We start from the raw sequence: 18,277 nt of genomic DNA, 5'->3' as shown, positions 1-18,277 counted from the left end.
CCGAACCAGGCAAACGATATGCCAAGTTACACACCAATGCGACAACGGGATCGTGAGTTATAGCTGCGAACGCGCAAACAAATGCATTCCCAATACTCCCAGAAGGAGGTATATTCCTCCTTCCCGGAGTAATAACATGTGCAATGTTAGAAATTTGTCTAACATGTTGGAACACAGCAGAAACTATTTAGAACATGAATGTTGGAGATTGTTCTAAACAGTCACTTATCTCCCTTAGATTGTTACAAAGGTTCTACAAATGTTAGAACAAAAGGCAACAAGCACCCTCTCGGTAATGTGGAATCGACTCTAGTAAGGAATGTCTTCCAAAATCAAAAATGTGAGAAACAAGATAATGAATTTATTGTGTTGCTTTGTTTTGTGCGTTCAGTCATTTTTTCAACCTTCCTTACCAATTACATTGTAGATTTTATAATAATGGCAACATATTTCCGCAGCTGTTTGTTCTTCGCACACTCCCATCATTTTTTGGTGCCCAAAGGATGTCATCCTCGTTTGATTTTGTATGCCAGTTGGATTTGATACCTTGTACATTTGTACATGTATTTATCTGTTTAATGATCTTGTGCGGACGGCATTGTCCGGTACACGCATATACTCAATTCATATTTAACTTGATTGACGTCTGACATAGCTTGGTGTTTTTGTTAAATGCTAACATGAGACGAAAATGCTTCCCTATCTTCCTCCCCCCTGCAGATACGATGGTCTGTACGGGATGCTGTGCCACACTGGACCACATTGTCACCTACTTATTCAAGAGATTATCCAAGGGGAACAAGAAACGCCCGACGGCTTCCTCTATGCAAGAAAATGATGCATTCCTGAGAATACTGGAGGTCCACCCTGAAATATTCCAACAGGTTTGTAGATGATAAAATGATGAAGAAGTTTATTGCACGACAATTGTACATGGTACAAAGTATGGCAAGAATTCGTAAACATAATACAAAGTAGAAGTATAGAATAAAACTTAACATCCTTATTAATAATTCAATTATACAATAAGGGCTAGCATACATTTTGATATAGCATCCTAGTTACTAATACTATAAACAATACAATAAGGGCTAGAATACATTTGATATAGCGTAACAGTTATTATTGAGTTGGTTTAATCATTAGTACATGTATTTGTTTGCCTAGGAAGTGCACTGTATAACATTGTTTTTAGCTTGTCTGAAATGCGTTACTTTGTTTATTTGAGAGATTCTCAAAATACAGCAAACTTTGAAGTAATTATGATGTTTGTGTTGTGGGCTAAGGTTTTTGATACCCTTTTTACCAGGAATAACAATTTCTTTTAAACCTGTTTTCCTTTATGTCCAGGTAGTTGTTTATTAGAACACCAGGCAGTAACCAAGGTAGCGTAGCAAGCTGAAGCCTAACCTCTGCTTGGAGAGATACTAACTGGTCCCAACTTGTATAACACAGGCTACCGCTAGGCAAAACGACAACTGTTGTAACAGGCTTTACCACACTACTTTCAAATTTGGAGTGTCGATCTACATGACTTTTGTATAATTCACCCGAACCTGGTGCCCAAAATCAACAGGTTGCATCAGGAATTCAATAACTACCAACATTTGAAAAAAATATCTAAAAAAAAACAATCCATCAAAAGGCACCAAAAATAGTTACTCAAGCAACAGGATAAGATTTTGAAACTTAAAATCTTAATATCTAGTTGCTTGAGTAACTGTTTTTGGCGTATCTTGTTACCTGGATGTCTAACCTTCATCAATGAATCCATCATAAGGATCTTGAGTTATAGCTGCAAACACACAAACAAACACAGACAAAAACAGTATCCCTATCAAAGGCCACTGACCTTCCTATAGGCAGTAACTAGGGGTGGGTACTGGTACATAAAATTCAGGTCAGGTCCAGGTCCAGAGGGTCCGGTCCAGGACCTGTACCTGTACCTGATTGTAGTGTCGCAGTACATCATATTTTGGAGAGCGAGACACACGTAAAAGTCTCCAAACGTCATGTCTGGAACGATATAATTTCTTATGTTTGCCCTTTTGTCTCAAAATTATAACTTTACTCTCCTCGCCGTCTGTTTACTCATCCTTTAAGTGTTTCTAGATATGATTCACAGCTAACGTCTTCGAAAAGGACTCGTTAAATCTGCTGTTTTGTATCTTCTTAGACCAGTTATGTGGCCGTCTGGTACTATGAATTTTCTAATTGGTCCATAGGCCGGTCCACTGATTTTTTACGGACCTTTTTTTTTACCGGTCCATTAAGAAATACCGGTTTTGTACCCACCCCTAGTAATTACTGGTAGTCAAAAAAGATTTAAAATTCTTATAATATCATAATCAAGGATTTTCTCCCTCATGCTTGTGTTCTAGATGCTGTCCACGGTGCTGAATATCATCATGTTTGAAGACTGCAGAAACCAGTGGTCGATGTCCCGTCCCCTCCTGGGCCTCATTCTTCTCAATGAGGAGGTAACTACATCAGTATGTAAACATTTTGTCATTTTCTTTCCCGCTGTTAGACTCCTTAGTTGCATTATGCATGCAGTGCAAAAGCCTAAAATGGATGTTATGCAAGCTTTTCAAAAACCTACATGTAGTATTGACGTTGTGCATTGCAAAAGCCTAAAATTGACTGCATACATTTTCGCTTTCTGTAAAAAATCAGTAATTTTGTCTTGAATATTCTGTGTACCCTGTTTGGGAAATGAATGTATTCTGAATATTACCACATGTAGTTTGGCTGAAATCCCAAACAACTAGACAAGTGTTAACATTCATGATTGTATACATTCGTGCTTATGGTTGTGCCTGCGTTCGCTATATATTTGTGCTTGCGTTTCTGCTTGCATTTGCCATTTGTGTTCGTGCTTGCGTTTCTGCTTTATGGCATGTTCACAATCAATCCATTCACTTCATAAATTGCGTTAATTCTTGTTGCTGCAGTACTTCTAAATTTAACATGTATTAGACGTGGTTTTGAGCGAAAATCAAGCATTGAAGTGATGATACAAGGTGTGTTTCTTTTTTAACGTTGACATGTTTTTATGTTCTAGTATTTCAACGAGTTGAGGAAAACCATCATCAGCTCGCAGCCCCCAGACAAGCAGCAGGCCATGGCGCTGTGCTTCGAGAACCTCATGGACGGGATAGAGAGATCTCTGCTCACAAAGAACAGAGATAGGTGAGTTTTACAGCTAGTCCACTTTATAGGTACTACAAATGGGGAAATGTTCGCAGTGTTCTCGCCAGGCCCTTTCAGCATAGGGGCCCCCGATGCTGTGATCTGGAACCCCCGATGCTGTGTTTCAATGAGAGTAGGGGTGTTTCTTTAGGAAAAACCTTCATAAATCTTTAAGTTATAAAAAGTTCATATTTGGCTTGGAGTTTAGAATGAGGATGTGGCAGAGGAAAAACGTTTTACTTCACAAAATTTCTCCCTCAAAATGCAGGAAATGGTGTCTTATTTGGTTATGAACTTCAAAATTTTGTGCGGTAAGATGCCAGACTCCCAACCGTTATCATGTCTTTGGCACTCTGCGAGTGACTTACGCCACGCAAAGTTGGCGTTCTATACCTGACCCCTATGCTGTGAAAAAATCCTGGTGAGAACACTGGTATGCAGTGGCTTTGTTTTTGCGTTTTTTGTGGTGATCTCTTCACCGTCAACTTAAAACCACTGTAAAATTTTTTGTCCTGTCTTCTGCCCACCTATTCCCTTGTTTAAACCCTTAAGCTGCCAGAGTTTCAGCCCAGTAAAAATCATACATGTTTGACCCCTGACCTCCCTCATACATGCACGCAATGCTGTTTTCTTCCAGGGAATCATACCTTATCCCGGATGCGGCACACATGTGCAGTGCATGTTTCTATATCCCTGATAAAACCGAGCCTAAAAGGGTTAAAACCACTGCATACCCTCCAATTTCTCCCTAACCCAAAATCAAATCCCCACGAACTTTCCCCTTTTACTGTAACAGTATTTACCAAGCATACATCCTTACCACCTTGTACAAAATGTATGGTGCATAGGGTGGTGCTCTTTTTTGTTTCCTTAGCCCTTGGGCCACACAGCTTGGCAAACACAGTACAACAGGGGGCTAGTCCACTGGTAGTAATATTAGTGTTCAGCTTCCATATCTAAAAGTGACTTAGAAAAAATTACTAGATTTTACATTTTTCATGCATTGAATAGTCAAGTCAAGTCAAAGTCTATTGCACAACGTTTGTAACAGGTACAATGTAAGGCAAAAATAAAATACTACTGGCTATATGTCAAACTTCTAAAAGCTACAGGGAGGTTCTATGCTATACAATGGTTAGGTTCTAGGCTGTACAAAGCTCCATTTCAAACAACATGAAAGCACTATTGAATATGTGTTGATACTAAGACAATGTCTTTTTTTCCTTTCACAGATTCACACAAAACTTGTCTGTCTTCAGAAGAGATGTGAACGACTCCCTTAAGGCACCCTCCAGCTCTTCGGTAGGATTAAACTCAGCCGACATGATGAACTAACGGCACGCTGCCGAAAACCTGCAATATACACACTCTGTTGTAACTTAGGCCTGGTCTGGATGGGGTTCAGGATCCATATGTACATGTGAACCCAGCAAAAATAGTTGGAAACTTGACATAGGCTGGTCATATCTCCGTTGCTACTTTGTTGCATTGTATAATGTTTCAATCAAACCTGGTCGGCAACCATTGGCGCAAGCAACCACTTGCAGTCACAAGCCACATTAAATTTAAAGCAGTCAAATCTAATTGACATAGTAGTTAACACCATCCTGTCCTCAGCAACCACCTGTTATCAACAACATTTTTGCTCAATCCCTTGAGTGGTTGGTAAGTCCAGGTTTGACAGTATCATTCATGGGAAAGCATGTTTATTAGCATTTACAATTATCGTACCCATTTGCTATGCTTTTTTATTTGTCTGAAGAGCATCAGGGCTGACTTGAGTGGATCACAAAATACAGTGCAGAAATTTGAGCATACCAGTATATCCATTATACATCATTCACCCGGACGGGAGACCTGGCGCATCCCCGTCTTGTATCAACCAACAAAACATGTTGACTGATGATGATATCCATTATATTTTACAATTGGTCTTTGTCTGATACATGTACTATGGGAAATCTTGCTTTTGTCCTTGAAAAAGATGTCCGATTCATTATGATACTGCATTTGTGGGGCAAGCATCATGTTTTATTTTTCTAGGGGAGGGGGGGGGGGTGCTAAAAGAGCCAAATTTCAGTGTATTTACAATGTACACTTATCCTATTTTTGCTATTGACTTGTGCCAATCACCAAAATATTAAAGCAAGACATGCTCTGGTATTTCCAAATTTGGTATTTTAGGCATTTAAAAAGACTTTTGTAGTAGATCAGAAAACCACCCGCTAAACCTAACACCAGTTCGAAGAACAGAAATTATTTCCGCACTTTTGATTCCAGTGACCCACTTGTACCAAAGTCACTGTCCTTTTTGTTGTGACAGAGTTTCTTTTCTTTCTATAATCAGACGTGGTGCTCATTCCACAAAATGTATAACCATAAGAAATGGGCTACCTTTACTCAGAAAGGATAATAAACAAGCTTTTCAATGGTATGATACAACACCATTGTTAAACTAGCAACAGAGATAAGGTCAACCGAATGCAACTTTCCTAACAATTTTTTGCTAGGTTTATAACTTAGCACTCGGATATGATGGCATAAGTGGTTGGGAATAGGCAATGGGCAAAACATATTTCAGTGCATCACAATTTAGCTTCAGCAGATATAAACTTACTGTACACAATCATCGATTCTGCGCTACATTTGTAGGTATGAACTTGTAAATTTCCTGGACCTACATTGTATGTGTGCAATGTACATGTGCCATTTGTGTATACTGTAGTGTTGATTTGCACAAAGCTCCTTAGCGCAGAATACTTTATGGCACAAAGCTTAGAGCGAGATTCAGTTCCTCTCACCTATTTTTAATTTCTGTGTCAACTACTGTATGCTATGTAGTCATGTACAATATTCATGCGAGTATTTGCAGCTTGGAAGCTCCCTGCCCACACCCTTTTATGTGTTACTACCATGGGTGCATTGACAGTGTTTCAATGCTTGCTTTTGTGTATGGTACCAATTGCATAACAGAAACAGACTATCAAATAGAACTGTACTGTTCTTGAGTTTACCAACAAATTGCCACTCGCCCAGCTTACAATGAATCCAGGCTACATGGGAATATGATACTGTAAATGCAGACATGTTCGCTGTGGTTTTGTGTTCGCGTTTTTCGCAGTGAACTCTTTACCGCCAACTTAATACTACCGCAAAAAGCCGTTGTTGTGCTACCATCGTTTCAAACGCAAACTCAAAACCACCGCAAACACTCCATTTTCTCCCTACCGCAAAATTAAAACCTGGCGAACATTTCTGCATTTACTAATTGTAAACCAACACTATTGAAAAGGGAAAATTATCCAGTGTACCAGAATACTCTCAAAAGAACAATTTTCTTCCAAATACTATATTTCTACAACAGACATGACCTAGCGCTTAGGATTGTTTCTTTCTGCCCAAAGAGGATAATGTGACGCCTGTCTTTAAACCATCCAGCTTGTTTTAAGGACTCCGATGATAGTGTGTATACAAAATGTATATGATACATGGCACTGAAATTCAAAACGCCTCTAAAGCTAACATCTCACTGAACGGTGCCAAATTGCGATATGAAATAGCGCCAACTTTGCGAATCGGTGCCAGTTTTCACTTGTACATTGTGATATATTTGCATATGAAGCCCAGATGAAATAGACAAAATGGCCGCACCAGGAATGTTGCATTCATAGTTTAAGTAAGATGACTTAATCAGATATCACGCTGTTACCACTGAAATAAAAAAAGAAATACTGAATGTACAATGATGAACAATTCAAAAAGGATGTTCACCTTTTGCCAATTGAGAATTTCTTTTTGATTTATAAAAAATCGCAATTTCAGGGGACAAAATGCACCTATTGGTGCTCATTTGGGGCAGTCAAGTGAGATATACGCTTTAGGAAAGGAGTGTATGGTTAAGATGTTAATTGTTGCATACATGCAGAACTGTACACGTCTATGTCTGTTCCTGAATTCCAGTGCACATTATACAATGTATTGCTCTTTTCAGGGATGTAATTGTTGCATTCTCAATCATGACAAAGATACATTTAGAGGGAATTTACACTTCTTAAGTCTAGTTTTGTCAGCTGGAAACTAGCTATACATGATGTAATGTAATGTTAAGCCATTTGTAGAATTTGAATACAACTTTTGATAAGATTGTACTGTTAGGTGGTCGGGGATATGTCTTGTATGTATTGCTTTCTATACGATATTAAAATGCAAGACGACAAAGACTATTTGTCATTTCTGATTTTATTGTCAGTTTAGCCATCAATTGAATTTCATTGTTCTCAAATTCATCCGCTTGAATATTTTCTGATTTTGAAAAAAAAAAAATGCAGCATTGCAGGGACATGTTCGAAGTATAATAAGGCGGTTCACTTTTACAAAATGTGCATGTGCAGCGAACTGCATTGTAGGTAATATGTCAAAGGTGAAGAGTTTTTTTTTAATGTCTCAGGGGCCTTACCCACAATGCATTTCGCTGCGCACACGCAGTTGGAACTATGGACCTCCTTATAAACTTTACAGCGATTCATTTCAGACACTAAATTTTAGACATTCGAAGACATAAACGTAGGGTACCAAAGTTGTATGCTTGTACATGTTGTAGTTAATCGTTTTATCCCAAACGTGTCTGTTATCTGTCACTTATATATCGGTCCCCTGTTTCTCATGGAAAATGAAACGAGCGCCTAGGATTCTAATTAGGAACAGGTCCTCTTTGTTGTACGAATGTAGGACTCGAGAAGACCACACGTGCACGTGTTGTTCTCAAGACACCCATGACGAAGTTCAGAGTCCGTGCTCTTTTAGTGGAGACCGTCACTTGTTTGGTTCTGGTCATGCCCTTGTAAGAAGCAGTGACCATGTAGGTACCAGGGACCAAAATTCTCCAGTAGTCACCGTCTTTTGCTGCAAGCGACAAAACAACGTTGGTGTTAGTCTACCCTCATACATTGAAAACTACATATACGTGCAAGTGTGCGTGAAACTGACGTCATGAAACTAATGCCATAGAAACATGAAAAGAAAAAAAAACACGACATTGTACCTTTGTACATGAATAGATTAATCAGGTCAATTTCGTCACTGACGTTTCACCTGCCGTTATCAAGGTGCAATTTGATATACGACTCCCCGTCGCATGGTGGCGTTCTGGCAAAAAAATGCGGCCCCAAACATGACTGAGTCTATATCCCCCTCGTCTCTATTCATGACCGTAGATTGATTTTCTACTCCAGTCAGCCACCGTAACCCATTGTGTCCCGTCTATCACCTTGCCCCATCCCTGTCAATCACGCAGTTGTTTCTGGTAATCTTGCTGACACTGCTAACGACAGCCACCCACCTGTTGTGACGTCATGATTGATCCCGTCCACGTGAATGGTCGCTCCCTCAATTGGATCAAGGTTACGGTCCAATACAAAGCCCTTTATACCTTTGTGAGCCTATACGGGAAGTAAAAATGAAAATGTGTTGATACTATGCTAAATGTCCAGGCGTGTGATATGTCAAACATGAACTAGTACATGTATTTAATTTTCAGAAGGTACACGTACGTAGTCGACTTGGTCAGACAACATTGTTGAAGATGAAAACTGAGTTTATCTAATATTCAGATAGATATTCTAGATACATCATACGTCCTTGTATCTGTTTGTTCCATCGTAATTGGCCAATGACCGTGAGTTTGGCAAACATGATTACAGCGATGTTGATATCTAAAGACTTATATTGGGCATACAAAAAGTACTAGATCCAAAAGCCAGGCAACCCCCCAAGACAGCTAGCTAGTGTCCGTGAATTCATTCTCCTCAGTACTTATGTAAGAAAAAGTTGTTTACTATGCTTGTTTGTTTTTCATACCTAACATAAACAAAAATAAAAATGTCATAACGATCCGTCAACACCATCTTGAGTTATTCTCTTTCAAAGTTTGAAACAAATCTGCTCCTGCAGTTCTTAACAAGCCGCTAGGGTGTCCAAAATAAATGCGTAAGTATATAAGTATATAAGATAAAACATCCTGAACTAAATATAGACGTCAAAAATGGTATTGGATGCCCGTTGATACAGTACTTCAATATCACAGTCTGCCCGAAGCCATAACCAACAAAATCAGCGTTACCTCCTCGATGTAAGCAAGCAGCGCCTTCCTGTTGTTTCTCCACTCTGTCGGAAGAGCGCCTGCTGGCGGGAATTTGTCACACGACAGTTCCAGAGTGATGTCGAAACAGTCGGTGTGAAGATAGTTAAAATCTTGCATTCCTAGAAGTAGTAAGAAAAGGAGGGATTTGTTGGAACTGTGAATTTTTTTAAATTTAGTGGAAGATTGATTTATCGAAACAAAACTGATGAATTTAATGTCAATAGGCAATATAATGATAACGTTACACCCTTTCCATCTCCACTTATGCTAACATTAACATAAGGCATGTTCGGTTCCTCTAATTAACACCTAAGCCACCTCGTTCGCTTCGCTCACTCAATGGTTTACTCGGTGATTATATAACTCGACAGGTCTTATATTTCTAATTGAGAAAAAAATGTATAGGTCACCATATGCAACGTGGGACGAGACATTGAATTATTTTTTACTATGTTTTAATATATTTACAGTTATACTAGATGTATATACCATAAATATCTAACTAGTCTTGATATGTGCTATCTGTAGAGCCTTGCATATACGTACCTCCAGTGGTGGAGTACCAGTCGGCTCCGTTTGTGATGCCGCCTTGGTTGCCAAAATCCGAGTTGGAGTCGCAGGCTGAGTCTGGCTTTGACATAGTCCTGTGAGCGTTAGCGTAGGTAGAGGCAATCTGACGGAAGACCGCATCATCGGGGGCAGGAGTGTAAAATTTCCACGATCGGTCGTCTAGTGGTTGATAATAATAATAATAATAATAACATCTAATTTATTGTACATCCATGCCCTAGCACGGGCTAAGTACATGCATACAGGTACAGAATACATGGCAATGTTCATATAATGACACATAGGATTTCTAATACTGATCTAAAACAACGGTTCTAAATCTACTCTAATTCGTAGGTTCGGCTTCTTGTCTCTTTGTGATGTAAGAAATAGTTGAAATGGACTTGTTTGATATAGTATGGTCAAAACGGATGATAAAAATGAATTTCTCAATATTAGACATAGATTGAAAGTGTTAAAATAAGAGGGGGCATTTAAATAAGACGCAATGATGAGCAATGCTATTTCATTGGATGCAAGTAAAAAAAAAGACTGATGCGTAAAACTTTGTTTTGGTGACGTAAAGAATTCTTTTTTTTGCAGAGAAATGACAGTAAGCAAGCATTAGAAGAATAACAAAAAAGTTATATAAATAAGTAAATTTTAAGAGGTATGGGTGGCACCGTGACGTTTCTATTTCGTTGAGAAAATGTTTGTTTGGGAAATGGGTTATCAAATTTTAAGAAAAGGAAACAAAGGAATACAATGACAATGACAATACATACCTTTACTCTGGTCGTAAGGGTAATTTGCTAACAGTGCTCCGTCGTGTAAATTGGCGCTTATGACGAACGGATACTGTTTTATCCATTTGATGACTGCCTCCGTTTCTGGAGCCACATTCTGTAAAAAAATATAACAATAAATTAGTCTTTTTTATACATCATTAGAAGGCAATTACCTTCCAACGGTTTAGTAGTCATACTGCAGATATACGCAGGAAAATAATGATTGGAGTTATACTTCTCGCCAATAGGGGGCGCTGCAGTGAGAATGCGGTCCCAAACGTGACTGGGCTTCACGGTATCCCCGCTCGTCCAGGATCATGACTGGAGTACTCACGTTTGGAACCGCATGTGTCCCCTGGTTGTGCGTAAAGAACTTCTTTCTCCATTTTATAGCGATTTTAAATTTTATGTAATTCACAAGAGAGGTTTTCTTTCACATAGAGTTAACTGTTTTGTTCATGCAGTAATACATTATTGATAAAAACGTTTAAGCCAGAGAAAAGAAGAAAATTTTAGAATTATACTTAATGTAGAAAACGCCACAGCATTGTCAGGTACTACATGTTTAACAGCGGCATCATTTGAAATCTTTTTTTTTTTAAATCAGTAACTAACTCATTCAAGTAATAGCTGAGGAAAGAAACAAGAACAAGAGTGGTGTTTAAACAACACACCGGCGACGTGAGGATTATGCAAAAGGATAGAAACAGGAAAAATTAGATGGAAGGAAAACTACAGGAATGAAGAAAGGGAGAAAGAAAGAACGGCAAAAAGATAGAAGGCCAAAAAAGAAAGAATGAGCAAGAAAGAACGAAAGAGCAAAAAAAGAAAGAATGAGAAAGAAAGAAAGAGTGAGAAAGAAAGAACACGTACCCCCTCCCAATAACTGTTTGGAATAGGGATGTGGTCAGTAGGGCCGCCATGTTGCTCGCTGTTGTAGGCGATGGTGTTGAGTGCTGGGAAGTTTCTGTTAAGGTCAATGCCCTGGACGTTCTCTCGGCCCCTCCTCCAACCGTTATCAGGACCCTGACAGAACAAACAGTACATGAGTGCGTTATTATAGCTGTAAATTGTCACATGTATGTCTCTTATGTGTCTACCATGTACTTTGTGCTTGCACTAGCAAATAAACTATCACCTTGATTATAATAATATGTAATCACAATTTCCGCGAGCTTCAACCAACTGCAAAATCGAAGAAAAAAATGCATTTATTTCAAAATTACAAAACCCACGTATCATTGGAAACGTGGGCCTATTTTTAGCCACTGCCTACAAAGTAGAAGTCACACCCCCTCCCAGAAATGCACTTGTTTGATTGATCATTTGACACCTTTTACCTCTTTTACGTTATCATGTGTGTTTGTTCCCTTGTAATAGACCTTTTTCCAGTTACGTCGGCCATTTTGAATTTCTCTGGGTCAGCTATGATAACCCTGTGTTATAACATAGATATGCCATATTTCGTGGTACATTTTGCCCCTCTAAGGGAAATGCTGCGGTACATGCGCCTGGCATGTGTAGCAGATATTGTTGTGGATATTTGGACTTTATATCTAGGCATGAACTTACAAGTTAAGTTTTTTTTTTAAATTAAAGACTACAGCGATGTTGATATCTAAAGGTTTAAATTTGGCATACAGAAAATACTAAATCCCAAGCCAGGCAATCCCTCTAGACAGTCGGTGTCCCTGGATACGCTCTCCACAGTGCTCATGTAAGAAAAAAGCTGTTTACTATATGCTTGTTTGTCTTACAAACACAACAAAAACAACAACAGTAACAACGACAGTAACAAAAGAAGATATCCGAGAGTTCATAAACTCACACTCTTACCTGTCGTGCTGCTATTTCGTATCCATCTGGGTTCATGGTAGCGAGAATGTGGATTCGGGTTGATTTGATCAAGCGCTTCACCCGCCAGACGCTGTTAAAACTGGTGAAAAATATCCGTGAATAGTTTCATCAGGTTGGTAAGTCACTGAATAAAAATACTCTTTTTACACATTCAACCAAGTGATCTATTCAATCAGCGTTTCGGTGACCGCCTGACACCTTCCTAAAGGCAATTCTGACTGGTTCACGTTGCACTGCAGCACAGGTGTCGCTGCTCATAGATGCTATTCCCTGTGACTGTATATATGTAAATATGTTGCGTTTGGGAACGCATCTATAAGCAGCGACACCTGTGCTGCAGTGCAATTTGAACCAGTCAGAATTGCCCCGAAGGTGACAATGGTCACCGAAACATTGATTGAAGAAATCACTTTGGTGTGTAGAAAGAGTCGTTTTTTATTTGGTGGAACATATGATGTTCAGTAAATATAATCAAGAAAAATGAGTACCATATATACATATAGAATACAACACGGGGTATTCCGTATCACCCGAGGTATCAGCCCGACCGCGGGTCGGATCGCCCGACGGCCGGGAGGGCTGGGACCGATTTTATTTATGTCATACCTTGGTCATACCCACCCGAGAAAACACACATTTCAATGCAGAATGCGCCAGAAGTTGAGGGAGTTTTGTGTCCTCGAACAAGAAATTGTAGCAACATTGATTCGAATCTCCGAATCCGGTATTCGAATTTCCGACGGCCGCGCAACCGGCGCGCTCGAAATGCGTTCGAAATATTCTATGGAAGCCTGTGTGATAACACTCCCGAACCCTATGTGATCCGGATAGTTATCACACGGTCCGGAACACCCGTATCAGGCCCAGGCATGACATGAAGCACGATACGTGACGATGACGGAAATAGATACAACGGCAATTAATTATGGAGTAAATACAACGTCGCTTGAGTCCCCCCCCCCCCCCTCTCACTGGACCCGCGGCACGCTGGTAGCGTCGCTACGGCCGATCAAATTGACAAAGTACTAAAAAAAAACGGAACTTATTAAGCTTTGTGTGTTTTGTTGTCTTTTTAGTCATACTTGTAGGGTTTGAATGATATTCCCATTATAAAGTCAAGGGTAACACAAATCCAGGACGCAGCGATGCCGCCAGCGTGCCGCGGGTCCAGTGAGAGGTGGGCTTTTTTGCCATAATTTGAGTGTTGGCTTTAGGAGAAAGCAAAGATGATACTCTGACTAGTCTGAGTAAGAAATATAAGATGATGATGTTTACCTGTTACAGAGATACTGCATAAAGAGGAGTAACATCTCTCGTCCGGTAACCTCGTTCCCATGCATGTTGGCCACGTACTTGACTTCCGGTTCGCCTGTAGTGGGAAAACCGGAAATGGATATCACTGACGTCACTATGTATATAGCAGAAGTTATAAGTAATAACCTTTATGAATATGGGGGTATCTCTAGCCCTGTTGATACAAAAATATTGCAATTCTAAAGGACCACCAGTGGCTTTGAGACCGACTGCATAAGATTATAGCTTTGCCTCAGTAATAAGGAATCTTTTGCAATTCCTTCCTTCATTTCATAATATCATGATATCATATACTTGGAAAAAGAGTAACATTAATGGATATCTAGATTAGATAGATCTCAGCCCTTGTGAGATTCAGCAATTCGCTCTCCTCCTATAACCCATGCCATGCGTCTCGAGACATATACACCGTCCAGACAAGCTTAAACATTTACACCACAGACCACATGACCAACTTTTCAGCGTAAACTTTCATTCAGCACTCCACAACCCCGGCAAAAATTTTCTTGGCTTCTGATTTCCGGACCCCAGGCGACTAGTGTATACGTTCAAACACAGTCCAAAATCAGCCAAGCTTAGCTCGATGAAAGGTCATTGGACACAAAAAGTAAACCATTTCGTAGCTTATGCCAGCGTTACTGAAGAAAATGGAATTGTAAAACTCATATCTTTTGATAGAGGAAACAATATAACAGATATTTGTGATTCTTTTGGTGTTCTCTAAGTACTAGCTTTTTTCTTATAATAGTCCTAAGCACAGCAGCTGGACTGAACTGTCAGTTGTACACGGGGGGGGGGGGGGGGGGGGCGGCGGCGTTGGTTCTGCACTAACTGTCTATGATTGTCACAACTTCTTGAGAGAGATCGTGAGAGATCCAAAGACAGAGATTGAGAGAGACAGGGTTACTTACATGAGGCAATAACAGAAAAAAAATATAAGCAGGTTGACACTTGATATAAATGACGACTACAACACCCATGAAAAAAGATAATTGAAGTCGTCGCTTGTATCTTACGGAGCGGCCACATTCGTCATAGGTCGTCGTACGATTTTGACGTCGTAGAATTTTTAAGCAGGCTGTTATGGGACAAACTGGCGACAACAATCTAAGCCAGTCTTTTCGGAGCTGGAGAAATGTCAACAAAATTGGACTATCATTCATAGATAGATTATAAAGATAATTAAATCAAGTTATTCATAATTTACGACATCTGACCTGGTTCGTGGGTTCCAGGGTTGTCCGAAAACTCGATGACTGTCAGGATCCGTCCTTGTACAGAATAAAACTTGAAGATATCTCACCTGGTTCGTGGACTCCAGGGTTGTCCGAAAACTCGATGACTGTCAGGTTCCGTCCTTGTACAAAATAAATTTGAAGATATCTCACCTGGTTCGTGGGTTCCAGGGTTGTCCGAAAACTCGATGACCGTCAGGTTCCGTCCTTGTACACTCCGCCCGATGTTGTACACCCTGCTGATGTCCGGGCAGGCCGAGTGGGTCTCCGCGATGATTCTCTGCAGGTCTTCATACCGGTGATGGGCGAACTCGTAACGTAGTCTGACGCCAAGTGTGGTGTGTATGGTCAGCAGAACTAAGGAAAGCCTGAGCCATAGGTCTGCCATGTCGGACCGGTACGTACGGTGTAGCCTCCGTACAAAGGATGTCTCTACAGATAAGGTATAATGAAAACCGTGTCAGAATGCTAAATATAGATTTTCTTTGTTTAAAATTCAAGCTGGAAGACATTACAGACGTAGTGGTGGCAAACCTATATTATTTTCTCTCAAAGTTTGAAACGAAATCGGCTCCTGCAGTTAAAAAAAAGACGCTAGGGGGGGGGGGGAACCTACATCACTTGCTCTCCCTCCCAAGAGCTATTTACTACTTGAAAATCATGACCATAACATGTTCAGAACACGAGATATCAAAACCTGAATTTCCACTGCAGCACCATGGCAAATCGCTAATCATTTCACAAGTTAAGTAGACGAAATTGTAACGAAATATGATGACCATACTTGTAACAAACGTGATAAACTTAATTTCATGTGCATGAAGCAAATGATACAGTGTAACATAATTGTTGGATGTTGAAGTCGGATCCCCTTACCCAAAGGCGAAAAGTCAAATTCAACACAGTGAACTTGAAATTAAGGAGAAAATCAGGATTTAGAAATCTGATTTAAGAAGAAAGCAGTGAGGCTGTTTTCCCCTTCTTCAATATCATGAGTCCATCTGTGTCAATTCTATGTCCCCTGGAAAAAACAATTTGCCAGCTGTCTTATCTGATAAATAGATCAATAAGTAAATAACGCATGTACAAGGGTCGTACAGAAATTACATGTATGTATGTGGGTGGTGGGGGGTCTACTGAGAATTATGTGGCTTAACTGACACATTTTGAACAATCCAAATGTTGCATTGCATATAACAATTGTTATCGAATTTACTAAACTCTGAATCTGCCAAGACACCTCCAGTGACAGTGAAATGTTTGAATTCCATTTGACAGATACATGTCAGGCTAGATGGTATAAAAAGTGCGGAACAGAACACCCTACATCTGCTTGGAGAGTGCTCAGGTCCCTGCTCTAGGGCCCTTGGTACAGAGTCAGTAGGCTGGGGTTGTGGTGACCCACTGACTGTTTTTCAAGGTTACCCCCCTCAAGAGTTCAGCGGGACTCGTGCTCTTAGGCTTCCAACAAGCACTATAATTCCAGTCACGTTCTACGATAGTCTGCAGCAATGTGGTTGCATGCATACAACTTCAATGCAAGGTTTTAGCTCCGTACTATATCACGGTTAACTACCAACATGGATGTAATTCCATGCTAACCTCTTTGGTTGTAGTATAAAGTACACGGTGATGCTTGTTCCTCAAAATTTGACAGCGACGTACAAATAAAACAGCTCTGTTTGTACTGCTATTACTTCACACGTACGTTCTTAGTACTTCCCAAATAATCTGTTTAGTTTAACTTATACAGCCCTCCAAGCCCACTATAAAACTTCCAATAACACCACCCTCGAGTTTCGGGCATACGGAATTCGAAATACGACCGAAACAAGACCCAATACATCATGACACCCAATAGTTTGCAAAGAGGAAATAAAAAGGTCGAAAATATTCTAATTAAACGTACCTTTCCTATAAACGAACCCTCTGCAACCGAACCTTCCCCAAAACCAAGTATTCACACTCCTATTCTTCAGCAATCGCAGTGATAAGCAAAATCGGCACATTAAACTAATAACCTTCTATCACATGATAAAAATCACTATAATGGTAATATTCAATATTCCAATGGTGAGTCATTGGTCTACGAGTGCACCCTCTAAAACCGAAAGATTTAGTTTAGATCCAACTCCATGTTTGCTTGAGTTGGACATTTGTCCCAGCATGCAGACTACGTATACGTAATACACATTTGCTCCAACATACTTACGTTACACGCGGTCTAGTTGGAATCCAGAGGTCGGAATCCGAACAATGTGTCTCTTGCGGTTACTGTGGTCTCTGGAATGGAATAGGTGTCCTGTCTGCTAGCAGTGGACTCGGCCCCCTGATCAGTGCAAATAGCGTCCGCTGTCTCCTCGGAAATGCTGCGGTTGACTGTTGCTGCAAGATCGCGACGGTTGTTTTTATACCCACCGGAAGCACCCTGACCCTTGATTCCCAGAATGAAGCCCCTGGAGCGGCACATCTGGGTAAACATTCGGACACGTCATCTTCCCGTGACCATGGTAACGGACCGTGAAGACAGTGCTGCCAAAGATACCGCTAGAATCTTGATAGAAACTTCCTTCATTCTTCTTTTCCTAGTGAATTTCCAAGAAATGATTCAGGAAACATTTGCCTTTAGTAGATTGGATCAAATCCCGTAGATCCAGAGAACGGAAGTTCAAACCCTGCTGGAACTGTGTTTGAGAGATATGTCATTCGTCATTTCGGATGGCGACGTAAAGCCGGCGGCGCCGTTCACGTGTATGAGGGCTTTTTATGCCCTACCCTCAGGCGTCAAACGTGCACGTAAAAGAATCAAGAAACACTTATCGAGAAAACTCGGGATGGCCCAGTGACTTGGCACTAAAAGCGAGCCATAAATAGCTCCAGATACAGGAGCCGTAGCAAAGCCGCATTGCGCTATTAGCTATCGAAAAAGCATTGGGCCTCCTCTCAAGAATTTCCTTCAAGTTGAAAGGAAGAAGAAATGATTGAGAAAAAGAAGCCTGAGAAGGAAAATAACCTCTTTTAGAATAGTGACCTGTAAATTTAACCAACACAGAGCTGTATGGGCTTGACCTTTCTCTCCAAGTGTGTTTTGCGTCATTTTGTACGTCTGTTTAACGCGGCGCACACGCACCCCCCCACCACACACACACATACACACACACATACACAAACACACACGCAAAAATATACACAAATACACATAC

The 18,277-nt window shown here is 40.3% G+C and overlaps 2 protein-coding genes across 10 annotated transcripts in view; one reads left to right on the top strand and one right to left on the bottom strand.

Annotated features, from left to right (window-relative positions):
• The window catches only part of LOC136431523 (exportin-7-like), a 35,111-nt gene extending 30,508 nt beyond the window's left edge, over positions 1–4,603 (top strand). For 6 of the 9 annotated variants that reach the window (XM_066422933.1, XM_066422926.1, XM_066422932.1 and 3 more), the window contains 4 exons: positions 721–884; positions 2,382–2,492; positions 3,065–3,192; positions 4,425–4,603. In XM_066422933.1, coding sequence (XP_066279030.1) covers positions 721–884; positions 2,382–2,492; positions 3,065–3,192; positions 4,425–4,527 — 506 coding nt within the window. In that variant the 3' untranslated portion in view covers positions 4,528–4,603. The remainder of the gene's footprint in view (positions 1–720; positions 885–2,381; positions 2,493–3,064; positions 3,193–4,424) is intronic. The other 3 variants (XM_066422934.1, XM_066422930.1, XM_066422927.1) reach the window with 1 other exon arrangement.
• Positions 4,604–7,650: 3,047 nt separating this feature from the next.
• LOC136431524 (carboxypeptidase N catalytic chain-like) lies at positions 7,651–15,465 on the bottom strand. The gene is made up of 9 exons (XM_066422935.1): positions 15,228–15,465; positions 13,801–13,894; positions 12,505–12,604; positions 11,542–11,694; positions 10,666–10,783; positions 9,878–10,060; positions 9,311–9,450; positions 8,531–8,630; positions 7,651–8,094 (listed from the first exon to the last, which is right to left on the bottom strand). The coding sequence occupies exons 1-9, from the start codon at positions 15,460–15,462 to the stop codon at positions 7,883–7,885; spliced, it is 1,335 nt and encodes a 444-aa protein (XP_066279032.1). The 5' UTR covers positions 15,463–15,465; the 3' UTR covers positions 7,651–7,882.
• Positions 15,466–18,277: the final 2,812 nt, after the last annotated feature.

This window comes from Branchiostoma lanceolatum, chromosome 3 (assembly GCF_035083965.1).
Source record: "Branchiostoma lanceolatum isolate klBraLanc5 chromosome 3, klBraLanc5.hap2, whole genome shotgun sequence".
Taxonomy (NCBI): Eukaryota; Metazoa; Chordata; class Leptocardii; order Amphioxiformes; family Branchiostomatidae; genus Branchiostoma; species Branchiostoma lanceolatum.
Note: the sequence above shows the minus strand (reverse complement) of the source record. Positions and strands in the feature narration are given on the sequence as shown.